The sequence below is a fragment of the Bactrocera tryoni genome, chromosome 4 (genome assembly GCF_016617805.1).
Source record: "Bactrocera tryoni isolate S06 chromosome 4, CSIRO_BtryS06_freeze2, whole genome shotgun sequence".
In the NCBI taxonomy this organism is placed as follows: domain Eukaryota; kingdom Metazoa; phylum Arthropoda; class Insecta; order Diptera; family Tephritidae; genus Bactrocera; species Bactrocera tryoni.
In genome coordinates this window covers 33,105,444-33,128,462 of record NC_052502.1, presented here as the reverse complement: position 1 = coordinate 33,128,462, position 23,019 = coordinate 33,105,444, and the positions used below count along the sequence as shown (strand labels likewise).

Here is a 23,019-nt window from a genome sequence, read left to right as displayed (position 1 = left end):
CGCAATAGACCTTTGGTCGCGGAGCAATCCTCATTTATTTATTTAATCAATCTAACATCCTTGATTTTTTCTAAACACTTCATGATAATCACAGTCGAACAATTGACTACTCTACTTCTGAAGCAACTTCGCTTTATCCACATATCCCCCGCCGAGATAAGGAAAAAGTAGAAAGTTGAAGTGATCTGAATTATAAAAATTAGAGTTGAAACTTCTGAGGAGCTAAACGTGTCTCAACTTCGAGCCATTCCAACACATATAGTAACCTTTACAGTGTCAGACCAAACTGCAACGTGCTGACCACATGAAAATCAGCTTCGCTTAGAACCCTTTGCTTATTAAATAACTCGAAAAGTATTTGTCGAATTTACTTCAAATTTTCAGAAACGTTAAGCCATTTTAACTAGTTGGCCCAACTATAGTATATAATACTTATTGCCTTAAAAGGTTTCTACTTCCAAGTGGAAGATCTACCGCTTACTAAATTGTCATCTTCAGTTGATATAGAGTGACATGGTACCTATTATCTTCTCAAACCATTCTTGAAAAACATCATTGTTCTCCTTCTAAAGCAGATTCACTTTGTCATCATAACCCTCGCAGATTTAAGTACGGAGTAGAAGGATGAAGTTATCTGGATAATAAAAAATAGAATTCGAGCCATTCCAACATAGTCTCCCTGAGTTGGATATTAATCTTTGCAGTGACAGACCAATCTGCAACGTGCTGACCACATGAAAATCAGCTTCGCTTAGAACAATTACCGAAAAACTCAAAAAGTATTAGTCTTATTTCATTCAAATTTTCAGAAAACATTTCTAAGATATTTCTACACACTTAATAAAAAAACAAACAAAAAAATTGTTTTTTGGAACGTTTTAACTATGCCTAAGCCCTTAAAGATATATTTATACATATTTTAGGAATACACTGTAAAATTTTTTAAGAGAAAAATCAAATATTTTTCGAGTCTGATGCGACTACTAGAATGTATTGCGCCTACAACCTACCATAAAATACCAAAAGTTTAAAAAACAAAAAAAAAACGGCGCCGTGTTGTGCGCAACCCTGATCGGAGTTAGGTGTGTTGTTCTTGAAAGTTCATAACTAAACGAATGTGACTATAGGGTCCATATCGAAGCAAAACGCACTCCATTCTGGTACATTTCCAAAAGAAAGTTCTTATATGTGTATGTCAATATTCGTGCTATAAATAGCAAAAAATTTAATTACATTCTCCTTTACAAAGCCACAAATAAAATTCGTCAAAAAAAAATAAATAAATATTATTTAAATAAAAAATAGGTGAAATAATCACTTAGCCATAGGCTTAACTAATAATTACACTTGTTGGCAACTGTTAAAGCTAATACTCCACAATTAGCCGCAATGCCATTCAACAGCCGCCAATTAACCCATGTAACGGTTAAAATACCTATTTATTTATTTGTATTAAGCATTTACTGGTGTTTTGTTTTGCATTTTTTGTTTTTGTTTTTGGCATTTACTTTCAAATTTACACACGAATTAGCAATAATTGCTAATAAATATTTAATTGCAAATGAAATATAAATAAGGCGTAATAGAATGTAAATAGTTAAATGCCCGCAACAATGCTGTGCTGTGGTCAATGCCGAGTCGTTCGACAATTTGGTGGATTACCATACGAGTATGTGTGCGGATTAAAAACATACATATCTTGCTCTTCTTAACAAAACACAAAAACAAATATAATAAGAATATTAAGTGTGGCTATGTTGTTGACCTTTTTTTAATCTTTTTAGTAAATGTTGGAATGCATCGCTTTTTTTTGTTAACTTTTGTATTTTTCTATTTTTTCGAGGAAATGGTAATGATGATGAAACATTTTTATTAATATATATATTTTTTTACGTATTTACATACGGTGAAAAACAAAAGTCACCGTCATATAATCATTACAATGTTAAAAAGGCAAATAAAACCAGAAACTATTTACAACACAAATTTTAGCATTCTTTTTACAAGCTACAATTCTACGAGTTTGACGCAAAAAAACCAATGATTAGTCAGTTGAACCAAAGAAAGCAGCTTGTATACGTAAAGCAGCACTTCAACTCGGCTATAATCGCGTAAGCGGTGTCTACGCCAATTAAGAAGAAGAAGCACTTCAACGAACCGACGGACTTTTAGTAGATAGTTATCTTCTCTGATGTAAGTAAATTTTGTGTATACAAATCAGATGGGCGAGTTTTGCAATTGCGGAGAAAGTGCGAAGATTTATTTGAAAAAAAAAAAAGAAAAAATATTCGCCCAACAGTAAAACACTGGGGAGCTGGATTTTTGTTGTGGACATGTATGTCAGCATCCGTAGTTAGAGAGCTAGTGTTTATTGATGAAATAATGGACAAAACACTTTATTTGAATATTCTTAAAGAAAATGAATAAAAGCGCTAAAAAACATAGAATAGAGAACGTCTACCACTTTCAGCATGTCATCGACCCCAAGTGTACAACATTACTCACACCTTGAAAACTCCAGCTCACTCCCCCGAACTCAGCTCAGTCGATCGAACATTTATGGAAATACTTGGATAGAAGTGTTCGAAAACACCATGTTTCGTCAAAAAATGGGCTAAAGCTAATAATTCTTGAAGAATGGATGAAAATCTAGTGTGAAATTTAAGAAAAAAACATTTGTTTTATTTATTAATTGTTATATCGAAAGTCTATACCTTCAAATATCGTTAAAGCCTTTTAAAGTGTAGCTGTTCAGTTCAGTCAGCTCCAACATTTTATCTCAAATCTTTAAGACCGATTTATTTGCGTTATCTAGGAACTCAAAAACTTATGGTCCGAATTCGATTATCTTTATATGTCGAAACAAACCTTAAATACATTTTGTATGCAAAGTTTTCGATAACATCATTAGCTTTTGGTTAATGTACTCTAAATCAAAAGAATCAGATGCAATTTAAAATAGTCTCATATATCACGTGCGTGGATGTAACCCGTTTGCCCCTATTTTCATAACATAACATAAGAAATCATACCATGTCGATTTTTGGTTGAAGTTTCAGAGACATAGGATTTCACCCAAAGATGAACAGTGCCACACCCTTTGTCCAGTTTTGACACCGGCTCGCGTTATGAGCTTTCGTACCATTTTTAGTCTCTAACGCATGTACATACTTATTTATTTATCACTCTTTAGTAGTTTTCAATATAACCGTTATGTGGGGAGTGGGAGTAGTTATCATCTGATTTAACCGATTTTCACAGCAAGTAACTTTTTTTTTAATACATTCCATTAGCAAGTTTGTTTGAAATAGGTTAAGTAGTTTCTTAAAATGCTCACGAAACCTCTTAGAGGGCGGGACCTCTACCAACTTTTCATCCCAAAGATCCTACTTCCAACATGATACATTCCACTATATGGCGGTTCTGTATCTACATTTTTTGTTTAATTATAGCCATTTATAAATTTTCGCGTATTAGTGGGCGTGAGAATGAACGCGATTCAGCTCACCTGTAACACAAACTCTCTTTCGGTTCTAAGGAACAAATCTTAATTATTCTGAAGTTCTTGCTTGCACGGCCGGCGATTTCCTGATCATTTCTATATAACAAAGTATAATAACAAAAACCTTTTTTGGAATCGAAAAAGAACAACATTTTTTTTTAATTCCTTCTCGTCTCAAACGAATATTAAATACTTTTGCAAATTATAGATCGGAAATATTTAGAGATTAAATATTTTTTAGTTCGGTAGTAGTGTTCGATCCAAAGTCATACTAATACTAGTATTCTTTTATTAAGGTTGGCATATTTAAATATGCTTATTAAGTAACTGCGCTAACCATGATAACAATTTAGGTCGAAATGTAAACACTCAGCTCATTAATTAAAAAACATTAAAAATTTTCACTTATTTACTCGTACGTACTACTCCTCTCAACAAAAAGTTACGTATACGCACTGTATATACTGGCGAAATATTAAAGCGCTGTGATTTAGTTAGATTTTCAGCAAGTTTACTTTAACAACAACGAAGCAGTAGCGCACCTATGTACATATGTCGGCCTCACTTCTATAACCGTGTGTCCTTTTAAAACAATTTTCTTGTGTTGGCTACTATGGCGTGCGCCAGTCCACTCGTATCTACTAAGGGGAATTTAACTTGCTCCTTTAGCAAGTACAAAGTGAAAACGGAAATGCCAAATGTTGTATCATTGTGCCTGCCGCAAGCTATTTAAGGCTACAACCAGCGCCAAGTGCAATACGGGCTGAGAGCTTATACTTGCTTACAGCGGAAGTCGAAAGAGTTAGTAATTCGTGCACATTACTCAAAGGCGTCGAGTAGCACCGAAAAGTGCAACACTACAGCGCACATACTTAAACAGCTTTTGCTTAGCAAAAGTTGCGGAAGTACCTTGCAATGCCCCAAACATCATTGAACTACAAGCTGGGGTTGCTCGCCAGCCAACACTTTGCAAATATTTTGTGGATTTTTGTTACTATTTTTCATACACAATAATAATACCTACCTCTACCTTGTCTTGTTGGTATTGCGTTGCACACTAGTGTGTTTGCACTTGTAGCTATTTTCCGTTTTTTTGCTTGCAATGTGTGTATGTGTGCATATGTGCTGGCAAATTGGCATGCAAGCACATTAAGATTAATAGCCGCACTCACAGATACGCTGCTGTTGCTGTACTCGGATAAGTGCATTTGTATGTATGTATGTATGTTGATGTGTGGATGAAACATGAAATTTAAGTAGGCAACTGCAGGTGGCTAAAATGGCGTACGTTGTGTCGGCGGACGGCGGTGAGCACGTAAAAAGCGCATCAGTGGTTAAATGCAAAAAATGGAAAACAACAACAAAAAGGGGTGCCTTTTTTATGAGATAAAGGAATGTAGAGCTGCTTAAATATAAATTCACGCTAAGCGGTAGTCGGCGCAAGCGAGCTGATACTAACGTAAGCATTTATTTATTGCTGATTTATTATAATGTACTCGAAGGCTAACTAGCTTTAATACTAGGTACTAAGTTAGTGCATAAAGGAGTTTGTCTTGCATAAATTGAGCGCCAGCATAACCACTGTGCGCATGAAGACTAACTCTCATTAAATTTTGCCGCGTAAATGTATTTACGATACTGTTTAGTCATACCTTTTTTTCTTAATTTCTTGGAATATATATATATTTTGCCAAAGGTTTTTATTGAAAAAATATAGTTATTGGTATGTTATGAACAAAGCGAGCAAACAATATTATTTTATGAAAATTGTTTATGTAAACTTCTCAAATTCATTCGTCTAGTTTGGTTTAGATGATAATACCGTTCAAATTACTGCATCAATTCTTCTAAAATTTGAAAAGTATATTTATACATATTTTAAGAATATACAGTAAAATTTTTAAGTTTTTAATATTTTTCGTGTAATACTTAGGCGATCTCCAACAAACGCCAGTATAAAAATGACACCATACCGTAAAGTAACTACACATATTGTTTTATTTTTAACGGAACAAATTTTTGTATCTTTTGCTGTAACCTTTTTATCCAATTTCAATTAAGCCTAGTAAAAAACAAGAAAAAAACGTTAATTTCGGCTGCACCGGAGCTAATATACCCTTCACAGGTGCATTTCTTTTATTAATTATGTGTTCAGTTTATATGGAAGCTATATGCTATAGTAATCCGATCTGAACAATTTTTTCGGAGATTATGTTATTACCTTAAGGAGTAATCCATGTCAAATTTCGTGAAGATACCACGTCAAATGCGAAAGTTTTCCGTACAAGCCCTTGATTCCGAGCGTTCGGTTTGTATGGCAGCTATATGCTATAGTTAACTGATCTGAACAATTTCTTCGGAGATTATATTGTTGCCTTAGAAAATAAATAACAAATCTATACCAAATTTCATGAATATATCTTGTCAAATGCAAAAGTTTTCCATACAAGCCCTTGATTCCGGTCGTTCGGTTTGTATGGCAGCTATGTATATGCTATCGTAAGCCGACCTAGAGGCCTATTCTGTAACTCGATTCGAAAATCAATTTACTCGAATTCGGATTTTTTATATTCTGTAACTCGATTTGCGGATTTTCAAGCCAATTTTCGAATAAAATATTCGATAGCTTTTGAGTTGTTGAAAGCAAAAACGAAAATTGTACGTATTTTTTCTGGCACAGGGTGGTACAACTTTCGCATAATGATAAAGTAGATCCGAATTTCGAATAGAATACATTTTCGAATCGAGTTACAGAATAGGCCCCCTGAACAACTTCTTCCGATATTACATTATTTTTATGAACAATAACTCATACCAAATTTCGTGAAGATACCACTTCAAATGTGAAAGTTTTCCATGCAAGAACTTCATTCCGATCGTTCAGTTTGTATGGCAGCTATATGTTATAGTCATCCGATATCGGCAGTTACGACAAATGAGCAGCTTCTTGAAGACAAAATGACGTTTGCAAAATTTCAAAACGATATCTTAAAAACTGAGGGACTAGTTCGTATATATACAGACAGACGGACATGGATAAATCGACTCAGCTCAACATACTGATTATTCATATATATACTTTATAGGGTCTCCGACGCTTCCTTCTGGGTGTTGCAAACTTCGTGACAAATTTAATATACCCTGTTCAGGGTATAAAAAATTATGACGAATTTTTCGTATCGGCACGACACTGACTGGTCGACAGTTCCATCTTTTGGTTTCGTATAAAATTGGGGACCTAGTAATTGTTCAGTCCATTTTTACATGTTCCATCGCCCTTTATAATGCACTCAACAGAATCTTTTAGCAAACGATCGTACAACTTCCTTAATCTTGTTTTCCCTATTTTTACTTGTCGTTCACTTTTAATGGGAAAATTTTTTTTTTTTTTTATAAACTTTTAAATTATATCACTCTTTGAATTAAATTTGAATTTGTCGGAAGAAATTGCATTTTCCCAGCCTGATGCATACGTTTAACTTTCGTTTTACTTTTTTCGGATGTTCACCACCTTTTTCGATTTAAAGTAGTAAAATTCGTTTAAATTTTAATAATATTGTGCACTCCCCACTCACTTATGCCCATTTCGCGAGCTATTTGACGTTTGGATATTTTATTTTTATATGAAGTAATGATGTCTGCTTTCTTCTTTATTGACAACACCATATTGGACTTTGTTTATTTTTACAACTGACTCAAAAGAAAATACCGCAAGTACTGAAATAAACACGTGCAGAGACTAACGCTTTCAGAAATAACTGTACTTGATATATAGCATATTACTTTATGAATTGGTTAATTTTAACTTTTCGCTTGCCAATTATATTTCGTATTAAAATATGTTTGGATCTGTATCTATGTATTCAGAGCATATGTATCTATATCGTACATACATTCTGCTACAAAATGGTCTTGCGCTCCATTAGTTCGGAATCCATAAACAGCTAACTACTTCGATGTATTTTCTAAACTGAGTCAAAACCAAACAAGTAGTTCGTGGCGAAAAGCACTTACTACGAGTGTACTGAGGTTTCTTCTAATTTCTTTATCCTAAGCTAATTTAAAAATTTTGTTAAAACAGTATTAAAACAGAATGAATCATTATCTAATAATAAATAGCGAAATCTTATATTTTGAAATTATTTTAAATTAAACAAAGGGAGGTAAATACTATATGTTCCGGTTTCCACGAAAAATGTCAGACAAATTGTACTTTCATTGGAATGACACAAATTAATGAAAGCAGTTTGCTTTACCTACGCTGCTAATGAACATTCGTATAAATTTGACAACTTTGCACCAACACATGTTCATATATACCTCTAGATGTACATTTATATGTATGTATATATATGTATATAGTTGCATATATAAATTTATGCATATTATTTGCTCTTGCTCAGACAGACTTCCGGACCAGAGTTGTTACAGGCGAGTGATGCTGTCGAATGCTGCCACATTATTTTTAAATCTCTCTGCCATTTGTGGCCAAACGCAGACACTTACATATGTGCCGCTTAAGGGACAGACCACAGTTATGTATTTCTACCTATATATGTGCATATATGAGTATGATGGAAAGTGGAGTGGTGTGAGGATGAGCGGTTACATTAAATCATTAACAGTGCATAAAGCGTGACGCGTTTGTTCTGCTTGCTTTGTCAGCACAATAAACACAAAACAAACGGCATGCAGGACATTTCAGTAGTTTCCTGTTGGCTGCAAGTCAACAGACTGGCAACAAACTTCTGCTCATCCGAATGTTTTGTCGTTTCGCTGTGCGTTTATGCTCGTCTTCCTATTGCCTATTATACTTCTGTTGGCGTGTTGAGTCTGGGGGTGTAGGAGTGCGTGTGGGCCTGTCAATGCAAACTCTAAACTATGCTCCTTGTAATTTGATGTGAGTTTGTAGTTGAAACACGCTGTTTGCCTCTCTTTCTACAAATTTGCATAGTTTTTATTACATTTGGAAAGCAGACACAGTTTTTCTTATGATCGCAGTATAAAGCGGGCGTATACTTTTGTATATTTATGTTTATAGCTATGTAAGTATAGTCTAACTATATCTTAATTTTCCATCTGTGCTTTGTCTGTCTATATTGTTTTGTCAATGCAATCAACCGCCATCTGCTGTATTCTTGCCGCTTGTTGCAACAATGCATTGAAATTCCCTGTTCACTGCTCTTGTTTTTATTTTTGTTTTTGTCTTGCATCACTTGTCGCAATCACATAACAAGTTGCCATACTTAACTATATCCTGAAATCCACTGTTATTTGTGTGTTTTTGTATTGTTTCAATTTTGTCGTTTTGTATTGTTTTGGGCTCTAATCTCACAGCAGTTATTTGTCTGCCGATTATTTCTATGTTTTATATTAAAGTTACCTCCTTTTTATAGTGCCACGAAGTAAGTTCCTAAAGCGAGTTCTAAAAATATAATAAGCGCTTCAAATAGATTTAAATTTCAGGTTTTTTAATATCATGATGATATCTTAATTTTTGAAAACTACGTTCTACAAATTTCAAATCGGGGCCTTTTTACGTATTCTACCTCTTTAAGCCTGGCTTTCTTCACAGTTAAGAAAATAGCCTGAAAAACTGACATTGTTGTAAGTGATATTCGATTTCGATTCCGTGTGACCTGATACTTATTTCTCGATAGTAAAAATTGCAGAAGCTTCGCATATAAAAACTGAAGAGGGTACTCTAGTCTAGACGCCTGAATTTCGAGCGGGCTTTGAAATCTATATAACAATAAATCGATCTTTTAAATATAAAATATATTAAAAAAAAAAAAAAAAATACTAATAATTTTCATGTATTGGGTAGTCGGAAAAGTATTTTCGTATTTCTAATCAGATTTAAATTTTTTTATATATTTCTAAAGAACTTTTATGAACCAAATATGTACCATTTTGGTCGACCACTTTTTGCCCTTTTTCCGCTAGAGACATTATTCCATCAGTGTGAAACTTTTCTGGTTTCTCGGTGAAAAACTGCGAAAAGTAATTTTCGCAGGCTTCTCTTGAAGACAACTTTACTCCATTAAGGGATCAGTTCTGGCCGTTTTTTTCGATTGCTTGCTTCAATCTCATCAGTTGTTGTCAGTAAAATGTAGAATCAATCGTTCGACCAGGCTGGATCAGCTCATATCCTCATGGATGATTCCTTTCCAGTCCCACCAAACATTCAGCATAACCTTTCGAGGCATCAACCCTGATTTTGCTACCATTTGTTGAGCTTCACCACGCATGGAACATGATCTTTTTCGCACATTATTGTCGTATTTGAACCATTTTTCGGCTCCTGTTACCATTCGCTTCAGAAATGGTTCGATTCCATTTCGTTTCAACAAACAGTCGTAGCTGTTAATTCGGTCCATTAAATTTTTCACAGACAATTCATGTGGTACCCAAACATCGAGCTTCTTTTTGTAGCCAGCCTTTTTTAAATGGTTCAAAGCTGTTTAATGACGAATGCTAAGTTCCTTAGCGATGTCATGGCTGATTATGTGATGGTCCTGGTCAGTCTTTTCCATAATTTCATTGACTTTTTCAACGATAGGTCGACCAGAGCGAGGTGCATCTTTCACATCGAAAGAACGGAAGCGGACGAACCATTGTTGTGCTACACGAACCGATACAGCATCGTTTCCGTAAACTTAACAAATTTCGTTGGTGGCTTGCGTAGCATTCTTCCCTTTTTATACAAAAATTTCAAATCTGGTAAATTTCTTCATTATGTTCACTCATTTTTAAACAGCTGTAACTTTTTTTAAACTTGCTAGAATTTAATTTTTTTTGGCTAAATAAAGCTTAATATCTCACTTTTCCAACACTATATGGTATGACACAATGTGATTGGTAGCACTGGATACTCGTATATACGACTGCAACGACACCTATTACTTAGCTTGCGGGCGAAAGGGCCGCATCCTGGTTGTCATGATATCTACCCTTGTGATCCGTTGCAAATGTCACTATCGTATGATTCAACAAAACTGAACAAAGTATCAATAGCAGCATTTCTAAAGTAACTTTTAAAATTTCGTAAAAATAATTTAGGATATCTAAGTTTTCAAAATGTGAAATTAGAACTCTCGATTTATATACTGTATATGTCCGGGTTAATCTCGTTAGGTAGGAGCTTAACCTGTTTCAATATACAGAAAAAAGTTGCGAAATGGTCACTCTAGATTCTCGGGCAACTCGAGCTCTTCGTCTGATATGGATGGTAGTTAAACTCCAAATACGCTATTCACTGCGAGGGAAACGGTGAAGGCATTAGTGCTGCTCTACTGTGTATTTCGTTAAGGGCGTGTCTGAAATAAGTTGGGTCCGTAGTCCGGTCGGCGTGTTGTTACATATGGTGACTTCTACGTAAACCTTCCTTAAGGGGTTACATGGGTTTACGGGTTTCAAAAAAGATTTTTTAAAATTATTCTACAACACTACTATAGTGTTCTACAATAGTGCCCTAAATTTTCTAGTTGATCCGAGTAATAGTTCCGGAGATACAGTCTCGAGTGCGCTCGAAGCTTGCTGGGCTAAGTGCACCGTTTTTCTTCGAACTGTGTTTTTGAAGTCGATTGGCAAGATTTCTCTAGAGCTATTCAACCGAGCTTCTAGAAATTTAAACATGTTTTTGATATACAATTCTTAAAGACTTGAACGACGGCTTTTTTCGATTACAACTATTAAAAAAAAAAAAATGTTTGTGAAATTTTCAGTTTTTTCTAAAAAACTCTGCCAAAAATCCAATTTAAAATGTTTTTTTCTTCGTCGAAGTTCTAAGTTAAGGTTTTAACTAAAACACGTATTTTTTCACTTTGGATGATCCTGTAAGGGGTTATCCTGCCAACACGGGCGCATCTATTTTCCGAGGGGTCACCGGAAATGGCATCACAAGGGAGGATATTAACATATTTTATTCCAACAATTTCAGATATTCTTTGTTAATCGTGTATGTTTGTAACAATAGAAAATTCTAGTAAAATATTTCATTTTTTATATTAGCAAAAAATGTTGAAAAAAGACAGTTTTTTACCCGAGGAAACCCATGTAACCCTATAACCCCTTAACCGGAAGTATACAGGCCTCGCAAGTATTCGATGATTGATATCCGTATAAGACTCATCCTGTTATTGTTGTAGCGGCAGAATTCTGCCGAGTTGACAGCCCTTGCCGGATAAAAAATCCGGGTCTGTTATCGTATCATGTAATGTTCTGAAACGACTAAAGTTTCTCGTCTTTTCCCTAGATGCTGCCGACTGTGATTCATGTTTGTGTTTGTAAGACTGTACATATGTATTTTTCCTGTTTGTTTTATATTTTATCTCTACTTCCCTTTACGCACTTGGATTAGTTCTGAAATCTCTAATCATATGTGATCCATTTGATACAGTTCGTAGTCATGGCAGCAAAATTTCGATTTTGTTTTGGCAAATTTTTTTCGAAATTGTCCGCACTTAAGTAGGGTCTTCTGAAGTTACTATACTCTGCAACATTAAGTTTGCCACAAATTTAGAATTTTTCTCTACTGAAACCTTACTTAGAAACCTTTTTTGCTAACAAAGTTTGAAAGTGAAAGCCTTGAATTATATATTTTGCTGTGTCATAAATAATATTTGCCACATAATTTCTACTCACCTCTCGCCCACAGTTACACCGCTGAAAGCAAATGCAATTTTTCATAATATTTTATTTATTTTTATTTCATTTCATCATTTCAATTTTGCATATTTTTAGTTACTTTTTATATTTTGTTGTTTTATAAATTTTTTCCACCGCACTTTTTCGCATTAATCTTTATATTGGTAATACTTTGTCATACTTTACAAATACAAACGTTATTTACAACAACTAAAACTAGGCATAAGTTATGACTATAACTATTTGATTTTAACATACATAATAATACATATACATATTTTATATATATATCTGATGCGCTTTTGTATATATGTATTTGTTTTGTGTTGGCATATGCAATGACAGCTAGCCAAATGAACAGTTAACACAAATACTCATGCATGCATACTTTTATAAGTATTTATTTGTATGCATATAATAATGACGCGATAGATGTTTGTGAGTTATTTACAGATAAATGCTTTTGTTTTGCTTATATTTTTTTAGTGTTTGAACGTTATAGCTTAGGCGTCCTTGGTATTTTTTTTGTTGTATTTCCCATTTAACTATGTCAGAGACCCTGCAGTAAAAAATGCGCTTTGCGCTCACAGTTGTGAGTGGTCCTAAGCGGAAAGTGATAAGAAAGTATTACAGTTGTTGTACAGTAGAAGTGTCAGCGATTTGTCAAACTTAACCTTATATTTGGTTGGCTTTAGTTGCACTGACACTAGTTTACAACTAGTACCAAGTGTAGTTGTATATCGAAGTAATGACATAAAGCAAGCATATTGTGTCTGAAAATTTGCTGGTTAGCTGTAACTAGTCCGTACCTAGTACCAATTAGTACTAGTCTAAGTAATGATACAAAGCAACCATATTGCGTCTGAAAATTTGCTGGTTAGCTATAACTAGTACCAATTAGTACTAGTCGAGGTAATCATTCAAAATAGCCATATTGTGTTTGAAAATTTTCTGCTTAGCTATAACTAGTCCGAAACTAGTATCAATTAGTACTAGTCCAACTAATGATACAAATCAACCATATTGCGTCTTAAAATTTGCGTGTTAGCTATAACCAGACCACAACTAGTACCAATTAGTACTAGTCCAAGTAATGATAAAAAGCAACCATATTGCGTTTGAAAATTTGCTGCTTTGCTATAACTAGTCCACAACTAGTACCAGTATTTTCTCGCTAAACGCCACATTATTATTGAGTCCTGCGCCAACATTTTTTACTGCAGGGTTGCCATAGATTGAATATTTGTATATTGTTTTATGCACTGCATGACTGGTTTTTTATGCCAAATTTTATATTTTATGTTTTGTTTTTGTTTCTGCATCATGAAAATGGAATGCATTTCACTTTCGATGAGCTTCAGTCAACAACAAAGTTTTCATGAATATTTTACGCAAATATTTTTGGTTTTATATTTACTTTAATTTATTTTCCTTGTTTGTTTTTTTGCAAATTTTAAATGTAATAATACTTATCGGCCCTAAAAGCATTTAGCGCTGTTTGTTCTGCTTATTTGTCATATATGTATGTATGTATATATATACCTATATATATATCTTTTTTTTAGCATAGACACTTACTAATGTGGCTTCAATAATTTAGCGTTTTTTTCCACTTTAATTACATATGCTGTTTGCCGTGACCAATATTACAAGTTATTACTTTATTATCCACATTTTTTTTAACTATTTTAATTTCATAATATTCAATAATTGATTTGTCTAACAAACATTTTAATTAAATATATTTTCCGCATTATTTCACACAAATGGTTTATGTGTATTTTCGAGCCGGCATATCCTGTTCCGCACACGTACACTTCCGTGCGTGTTGCCTTACATATACCTAAATGTATGCCTATATTTGTATAATTTTTACTAAATTCCAATCCAATTTTAATTTATTTGTTGACTTTTGCGCACGTTTCGAAATTTTGCATTTAGCTTTGTATTTTGCATGATTTCGAAAAATAAAACTATATTTATGAATAATTTTTTGATATCATTGGGTAAATTAATATTTTTGGACTCACGTATTAGTGTGATATGTTTTGGAATTTTAATGACCCAGAATAAAATAGCTGATTTAATGAAAATTTAATATTTCGCTGCAATATGTTTTGAAAGCTTTAATATAAGAATAAATGAAAATGTTTAATAATGCACTCACTGTTTCAGCTACAAGGTCTGAGCATTTTTTGGTCTAACAATTTTTTTTAATGAAAGTATGAAAATGTTTGTAACGATCCCTCAACATTTCGTTGTCGGTTCGACAGTGCGAAGACTAGAAGTTTTCAAAGCCTTCAAAATAGTTCAGTTTTCGCTTCCATTTTGAGCTTAACCATGGACGGGTTTCGCGATTTTGCTTCTGTTTACAAAACTCTGATGATTGTTGGTCGTAATGACTAACAAAACATGTCCAGAGTTAAGCATGAAGGTTAGTTAATAAATTAAACTCTTCAATTTATATGTTGGAAGCTGTATGACAGATGATATTCAAACTAATAAGAAACTAAAATACACTACAAATACGAAATATTTCTTAAAGCAATTCCAATCATTAAATTTTTATGGCAGCTCTATGCTATGGTGGCCCAATCTGAGATTCGGGATTGCACTGTTACCTGGGAGAATAATATGTGCAAATTTCCTGAAGATAGCTCGTCAAATAAAAAGGGTTTCCATACAAATAATGGAGTCCAATCTTTTGGTTTGAATGGCAGCGGTTCCAACAAACTGATAAAAAGTCATGAAATTTAATTTTAGAGCCTGTCAACACAATTTCACGAATTTTGGTAATTTTTTTTTGATTATCAGGGAGTTACTGCAACTTGTGATCTTCACGAAAGAAGTTCACAATTATTTATACGACGAAGCAAGTACTTGCCTGCCCATTAGGCTGGATAAAATTCGGCGTAACTCTTGCAATAATAGTTATTACTCTAGAATACGGATAGAGATTTGTTTTTGTTGCTCCCTCTCGGCCAGGCTAAGGACTTTTTAACACATGTAAACATACGATAAGTATACGTGTGTCTATTGTCACTTCAAAGTTACGCCTCTATTTTGCGCACTTGATAAATCGACAAAATATTGATAATTTTTATCAAGTAAAAAACTTTTTGTTAAAATGTGACAATGCTCACTAAATATAAAGCTTCAAAACGAAAATTTTGACATCTATAACTTTTTATTTATGACATAATAAAAAATCTTAATAAATTGCAAAGTGTTGAAGTTGTCAAAAGCGGAGAATATGTAGTGTCTAACCGTCCAACTCTAGTTGAAGCATTAACAAAAATTGTGTTTTTTAAATAATATGCCAAAATTTGCAGCCATTTATATAGCAAAGTGTTTCCAAACCTTAAAAGGAAAGAAGTTGGGAAGGATTAAGTTCGGGTGTGAGCGAATACTTTATATCTTTATACCCTTGCAACTTACAGTAATCAAAGTCGGCGAAATTCCTTCAGATGTTAGCAAAACTTTATGTTAAAAAAAACATGTTGCTTTTAAACATAAATTATTCGAATTAATCGTGAATAAATTGCAATCAAATTTAATATCTTCATGATTTATACTGAAGGCCAAAAACTTAGACTTAATTTTAGTGCCATATTTTAGGTTCGTGTCAGCTAAAATTAAATAAAAAACCTCGTCAAATGAGACATGTGTTATATGTCATATTAACACGACCGAAGAAACTAAATTTAAAATATTGAGTGGAGTTAAAAAACTTCAACAAGAGGATCTAATTTATTATACTTGTATAGGGTGTATTGGAGCAGAGAAAGGGATGGGCTGACTGCGTTAATTTTGATATTGCTCAGGTACACTCGTGAAATTAATGTAAAGTAATTTTATATATACATAATTGTATGTATAAGTAATACTCACTGATCGATCGGCACAAAGCTGGTTAGAATAACGAGAATCATTATAAGTAGTATATGGGAGTTGAGGGTACTTTTGAATAGAGTTTTATCTATTTTAACCAATACTACATAGAATAAATATACCACATACTAATAGAATGTGCCCAAGGTTTCATCAAAGTTCTTTACATATAATCATTAATCATATGAAGTAAAGTCAGCCGCGTGTTATATGGGGGCTAAGTCAAGTTTTCGTCCAATTTTATTCATGTGAGTCAGAAAGATACATTGTTATGAGTAAAACAAGAATCTTTATATTAGTTATATGGGGGCTAAAGGCAGTGTTCATCCGATTCAACCCACTTTTGAAACATCGACATTCCATACTATTAACAGGAGAGAATTTTTTCTAAATTTGAGTTAAATAACTCATTCATTGGCCGATATTTTTTGTCGAAAGTCAATTATAGCTGTATTCCGTACATAGGGGCTTGAATAATTTTGATTCGAGTTGAACAATTTTTGGTCGTAAGGTGACATACTACTACAATATCGCGTTATATTGATTGCTTCTTTATTTGTATATCGGAAAACAAAAGAATAAAAAGTAATTAAAAATTGTGTTGTATGGAATGTAGGCGTGGTTGTAGCCTGATCTCGCCCATTTTCACAGTGTGACTTAGGAACATTACAGTAATGTCGTGTACTGAATTTGGTTGAAATCTGTCGAGCAGGTCCCGAGATATGTTAGGTTAATCTGGAAGGGCAGTAAACCACGTATAGATTAGTTTTGGTACTTTGCGATATCAGATGGAGTTCAGTTGCTAGATCCAGATGCTTACATCGTAATCTTGACAATGCGGGACAAGTGCACAAGATTGTTTCCATTTTTATTGTTTCCCTGGTGTCCTGCTCTAGATATTTCCTGCAGTATTCTCGAACTGTCAGCCCCATCCTGCTGGCGTGTATCGCCACCAGACAGTGACCAGTTGGTATTGCCATCATGTTCCTACAGTCGTTTCTATCGAGTGCCAATATGAATTCTGCGTAGTTATGATCTAACGTTTTGCACTTAACTTTTGCAGTTCTGCACCCACTGTATGTAGCTCGTTCCATCGGGTTTTTATTTTATTTACCATGCTTCTGTCGGTATCGTCGTACAGACAATGCATTGGTTTCCCAATGTAGATCATCCTTACTTTTTTGCCAAGGAACGCTCATACCAAGTTTCATTAAGATATCTCAATTTTTACTCAAGCTGCAGCTTACACGAACGGACAGGTAGGCAGACAGATAGAAAGTCAACCGGATTTCAACTCGTCTCGTTATCCTGATCATTTAAATATATATGTATATATAACTCTACTATATTGTTAAAGTATTTCTTATAGGAAATAAATGCAAATCTTTTCTCTTTTGCCGATTTGAGATCAGATTTTTCATTTATAGCCAATTTTCGGAACTGAAAGATTACAAATACAAACATATTGCTGTCCAAACATTTAAAAAAAAAAATCTGCAAATAAAATCGACTTTTGAGTTGCAACTACACATATTATATATAGTATGATATTCCGATGGCCACGTAACACACAGAAACACAAACGCTGTCGAGAGTATTTAAGTTATTCCATATGAACTTCAACTTACATTTTTCACTTATTTCGATTTGGCACATTTTTTAGCATTTTTAGCATTTTTGTTAGTTTTTAATTATTTTCTATATTATTTATTTACTTATATTTACTATATTGATTTACAATTACATTTTATTTTTGCCTAAATACTCTTATAACATTTACATATGTGTATGTATGTATATATGCGTCGTTGCGAAGGTTTTTGGTTATGCTGCTGGCTTTTGATTTAGCATTTAATGTTTATAAATTAATGCATATTTATATCTATTTCTTAAATTTACATGCACATGTATGTTTATAATGCATTTTATCCAACTGGAAATTTAATGTCTTTGCGTTCTTTATGAAAAAATAAGTGTTTTGGAGTCAAATCACGAAATAGTTTTGAAAATAAGTAATATATTGTTCAGGTTATCTAAACTATATATGTTATATGTATATCATATAAAAATGAAAACAAATTCCAGCAAAAAAGATTTAAATTGCATGGGATGAGATTTTGTACTCGTCAAATTTCTACAATTTTTTTTGGGTTGTTTGATTTGGTTTTGCTTGTTTCCTACGGGACGAAACTTGAATACAAATTGTCAATCGTTAAAGTCGTTTATAAACACGAGACCTGAAACGATTCAAACTAAACAGTATTCTTAGAAAAATCCAATCAAAGTGGTTCGCGCACTATGGTCATGTTGACAAATGGTATTTTAGCGAAGTAACTAGACCTTGTTCTATCAGGACCTCACTTGAGCATTAATTATTCAATGATAAACCTAATCATAGAAGTGAAATTATTTTCTCGAAAATGGTTTATATAGTAGTCCGTTCATCTGTGCGGTTAGGAAACAATGTAAAGAAGACCAATATCCGTTTATAGCTAAGCGGCAATCAGAGTCAGAGTTTGCTTTTTTATTCACATGGTTTCGAAAAGACTGTATTATGTGTTGGAAGTTAAGCAAGAGATGGACGCTAGAACACCTCTCCTGCTTCTTCTCTACCTGGAACTCATCTTAGATATCTAGAGCATAGCATCGCAGTACTAGAGGCTAGATGAAAGTACAAGACATTAATTCCATCAAATTAGAGACTAATTCTCTAATATAGTTCTCAAAAAGCGTTGAGCTGTATGACAAATACTTTAGCTCAAATAAAACTGAATATCCTTCTAGCATTACATAGGACCAATACATCAGTTGTATATTGCAAAACCGGCGAGTATAACAACCTTACCTAAACTTAATAATCGGGAAATCATTTTGCAAAATTTTCGGTTCGTTGACCCTTTCTGACGAAAAATAGGATTTTTCTGTTTAAAATATCTAAAATCCAAAAACCAAAAAAAAATATGTTGGATCATTACCGAACAATATCCACTTCACATACATCTTGATTGATTTCGTATAAAATAAATTGCCTATTAAATATAAAAAAAAGTTGTTTTCAACAATAATAATGATAAGGGCTCTCCCTCACACCTTTATCGCACCGATGTTTAACTTAATTTTGAGAGGATTTTATATAATTTATCGCTAACAAATCCTGAAACAATTCTATGAAGCAAGACAATTCCCAGCTGGATAAACATCGAATATGTTTAACTACTTGATTTGTAAGACCAAATGATGACGAACTATACAATTTTATTTTACCTCTAATGGGGTACTAAAATTGGTATACACGCCATCTAGTGAGGAATATTTCATTCTTGAGTAGTGTGACCTCCAGTAATGAGATCGTTCTTGTAAAATAGCCTTTGCAGTAAATGTTACCAATCTCCTGAAAAGGCAATGAAAACGTTCGTTTAAAAACAAGTCAACAAAAAGCAGTCGCGCACTGCGGATTTAATACAACAATGAACAGAAGGCGAGATCCGCGCAAAAGACATTACCTTTGAGAAGCTGCGCGAAGAAGGCATGCGCAGAGAAGGCCAGCTACACGTAGAAGACAAAGCTCTTGAAGACTAAGATGAAGCTGAAGTAAGTAATCGAACACATTTTTGAAGATGATGATGAGACAAGAGCAAAGAGAGAGGGATTGAGAAAAGTAGAAGAAACGAAGAAAGCAAAAGAACTAAAAGAATATTGGAGAGACAATAAATTAGAAAAAATTAAAATAGCAGGCAAAACAGAAGAGGATGTCAACGCAAACACCTCTGTAATTAACGAAAGTACAAACATTGTGGAAGCAGCTATATTTTTGGACAAAGATTTGAAACGAGCGATTATACCATTTGCAGAAATAGAAGACTTCAAGTGGCATTTTATTCCCCGGGGGAATCCTTCTTTCCGAGGAATTAAGGAAGCTGGTTATGTTGTCATAGATACAAGATTAAACCCTCAATCCGCTGATGAATAGCCAAACGAAAAACGACGACATGGGAATTAAAGTCGCTGAAGAGGATTGTATTACAATCAAAAAGAAATGTTTTCAAAGTGGTGGTAGGGTTAAAAGAGGTAAACGTAAGTCAACGACCGCAGCAACACTGGACCCAAAAGTCAAGTAGTAGAAACGGATGGGACGTCCGCCAAAAAAACACGTAAAACAATCACCGAAGTTAATAAAGGATGAAAGCAGTGGAGAAGTGTATACTAAGATGCAAACACAGAAATAGAAAAATTAAAGATACACCTTCGTCTCTGATGAGAAAAGGAAAAACCGACAGGATACCTAATATGAACAAATATTTACGAGTAAACTATTACTAATACAGCACTGGAAGGCACATAGCCATCGTGAACGTCACTTAGTATAATATAAGAATGAAATAATTCTCGCAAATGACTTGTTTATCAATTTTAGTCCCCAATCAGAGGTAAGATAAAATGGAAAGGGCTTGTCATCATTTGGTCATATAAACCAAACACTAACTTTATATTAAATAAATCTATTTTTTTAGATTAGTTTTTGATTCAACATTTAACCAGTTAAAGAAACTTCGCAGTAGATATTAACTTAACTTGCTTATTATACTCGGTAAGAACTTGCTTTGGATAACAGTGCAAACATATATACAGTGTATCTTGCCTAGACCTAAAGTATTTACAATATCAGAAGAGGCGTGGTTACGAATTTATAAGCATTATCTCTTTACACCTAAATCATAAGGACACTATATCTCTCATCGTTTGTTTTTTTTTTTTGTTTTTACAACATAATGCTCGTAATACTGCTTTTGGCTGACGGTTATTTCATATTTAGCATTCATACATTTCTATATAAATATGTATTTATATTATACATATATGTATATATTTTCATTTCCACTGCAAAATTTATCTACACATTTATATATATGTATGTATGTATGTATGCAAACTAATACAAATACTTATGCAAAGCATTTTGATAATTTATTTTTCTTTGTGTCTTTTCTTTTTCTATTCCGTAGCTAAACTACAATATATTTCACTTTAAAGTTTGCTGGGTTGTTTAACTTCAAAGGCCGCCAAGCAACTCTTCGCTAATTACATATGTAAGTACGTCAGCTGCTAAAAAATACAGTCAACAGTCATTGTCATAGAAACACATTTCGCTAGAGAGGTAACATTTAACTCAGTTATTTTTTTGGTTTGCTTTACGCTAATACCGCTATAATTCCATATTTCTTTTTTTGCATATTTCTATAATTTAATTTTATTTTATTTTAATTATTTATTACATTTATTTATTGAGTCGTTATTTTAACTATATTTATGCCTGCTGTTCTGCTTATTCGTGTACTTTATATTTCCTTGCTATGCATTTTTTTTGGTTTCATTCGTACGTATGTATGTATGTGTTTTGTTGTGCTTACTTTCAATTTTTGAGCTATAAATTATTCAGACTTCGTCTGCTTACCATTATAACTGCTTTAGTTGTTATTGTTGTTGTCGTTGCACTTGTTGCTAGTGATACGAGTAGCGTTAGCGCCAGCAAATACTGTGTACTCCATCGCCGACTGAGCGTTTGACCGGCACTTTGCAGCTCCGCATCGCTGCCGCGCTCCTTGTAGAGGCGTCCATTTTGATTACGTGAACCATCCTCGTGACGACTATCTTTCAGTGTCGCGTCATTTTTCTGTAAAGTAGATATACATACATACATTTTAGTTGCGGTCCTACGTAAATATTGATTATTTATCTAGTTAAAAACTATATCTACATAGATATTTTGTAGATTAGTAATACTGAATTTTCTCGCCAAAATCATGAGCGGAACTCTCCTCTTGAAATATAATTTATCTTAATAATTAGTCACCTAGCTCTCGGAGGCTTAAATGATTTCCAATAGTAAGAAATAATTGTTTTATATATGGTGCGCAACTAAGTTCCCGCTTTTGTTTTTAATGAAAATAAAATTTTATTGCCCATCGCTTGTCACAACTTCGTTACATCTTTCTGACAGAGCTATTCAAGAATTAATCCACGATCACGTCTTGTAAGTGGATTCGCTTCTGAGCCAAACCGTGTGCCATCGAAAAAAACGTATAACAATCTGATGGTGCAATATCTGAGGAATATCCCAAGCGTTTCCAGTTCGATTTTAAAGGGTTTGACAACATGAGGCCGAACGTTTCGTGATTTTACTTTTATTGAGGCCGCTTATCGTGCAGTGTTCAGCTCGGCTCGACACGGTCTTTTTTGGGTTGCTATAATGAATCCACTTTTCATCACCCTTTAAGATTCGATGAAGAAAACACTTTTTTTCCATAGGAGCAATTGTTAACAGGTGAAAAGATAATAATAAGGTACCCAAGTTCCTTGTTTCTGAATTATTCTGTAGTCACATGTAGTCGCTTTGAAATGGCTTGCCGGCTGTCCAGCAATGCTGAAGCAAGTTCTTCTTTCATTTTACATCTCATCGCCCAACGTCTTCAATTAACCGTCTTCGAATGTGTTTAGCCCTCCTTCAGCCGGACGGTGGTTAATAACGGAATCGCTGTCTTTACAAAGACGAAACTACGTACCGTAAACTTTTTATAGTTCCCAAGGTGCTTCAGCCGCCGACTTTTTTGACTGAATCAATACTTCCAGCAAATGACTATTATTTGGCCAAAAATCGGTATTTCCACAACCAAAAGTATTTGACACATACAAAAAGCCATTAATGTGGAAACGCAGTTTCTATTCAAATGTCTCTATTGACAAACGGTGGGAACTTAGTTGCGCACCTAATAATATTTTTTGTATTTTTAGACAGAAAATATAATCGATATCCTGCTTTTCGGTTAAAATTTCATTAGGGAATATGTATTTAAAAAATGTCCTTATTCTCCTAGTCTCTTATGTTCTACAATTACTCTTTACTACAATTATTCTTTTGTATGCTCTTCCATATGATACCCTATGTCAAATATATTATCTTTGATCGAATATTATATGAA

The 23,019-nt window shown here is 33.7% G+C and overlaps 2 protein-coding genes across 2 annotated transcripts in view; one reads left to right on the top strand and one right to left on the bottom strand.

Annotated features, from left to right (window-relative positions):
- LOC120776014 (protein misato) overlaps positions 1-21,121 on the top strand; it is a 117,120-nt gene extending 95,999 nt beyond the window's left edge. Inside the window, exon 6 of the mRNA XM_040106459.1 lies at positions 21,046-21,121. The gene's annotated coding sequence lies outside the window, so the exon portion shown is untranslated. The remainder of the gene's footprint in view (positions 1-21,045) is intronic.
- Positions 21,122-21,221: 100 nt separating this feature from the next.
- Positions 21,222-23,019, bottom strand: part of LOC120776015 (neuronal growth regulator 1) — a 79,353-nt gene continuing 77,555 nt past the window's right edge. The window contains exon 10 of the mRNA XM_040106460.1: positions 21,222-21,713. Coding sequence (XP_039962394.1) covers positions 21,465-21,713 — 249 coding nt within the window. The 3' untranslated portion in view covers positions 21,222-21,464. The remainder of the gene's footprint in view (positions 21,714-23,019) is intronic.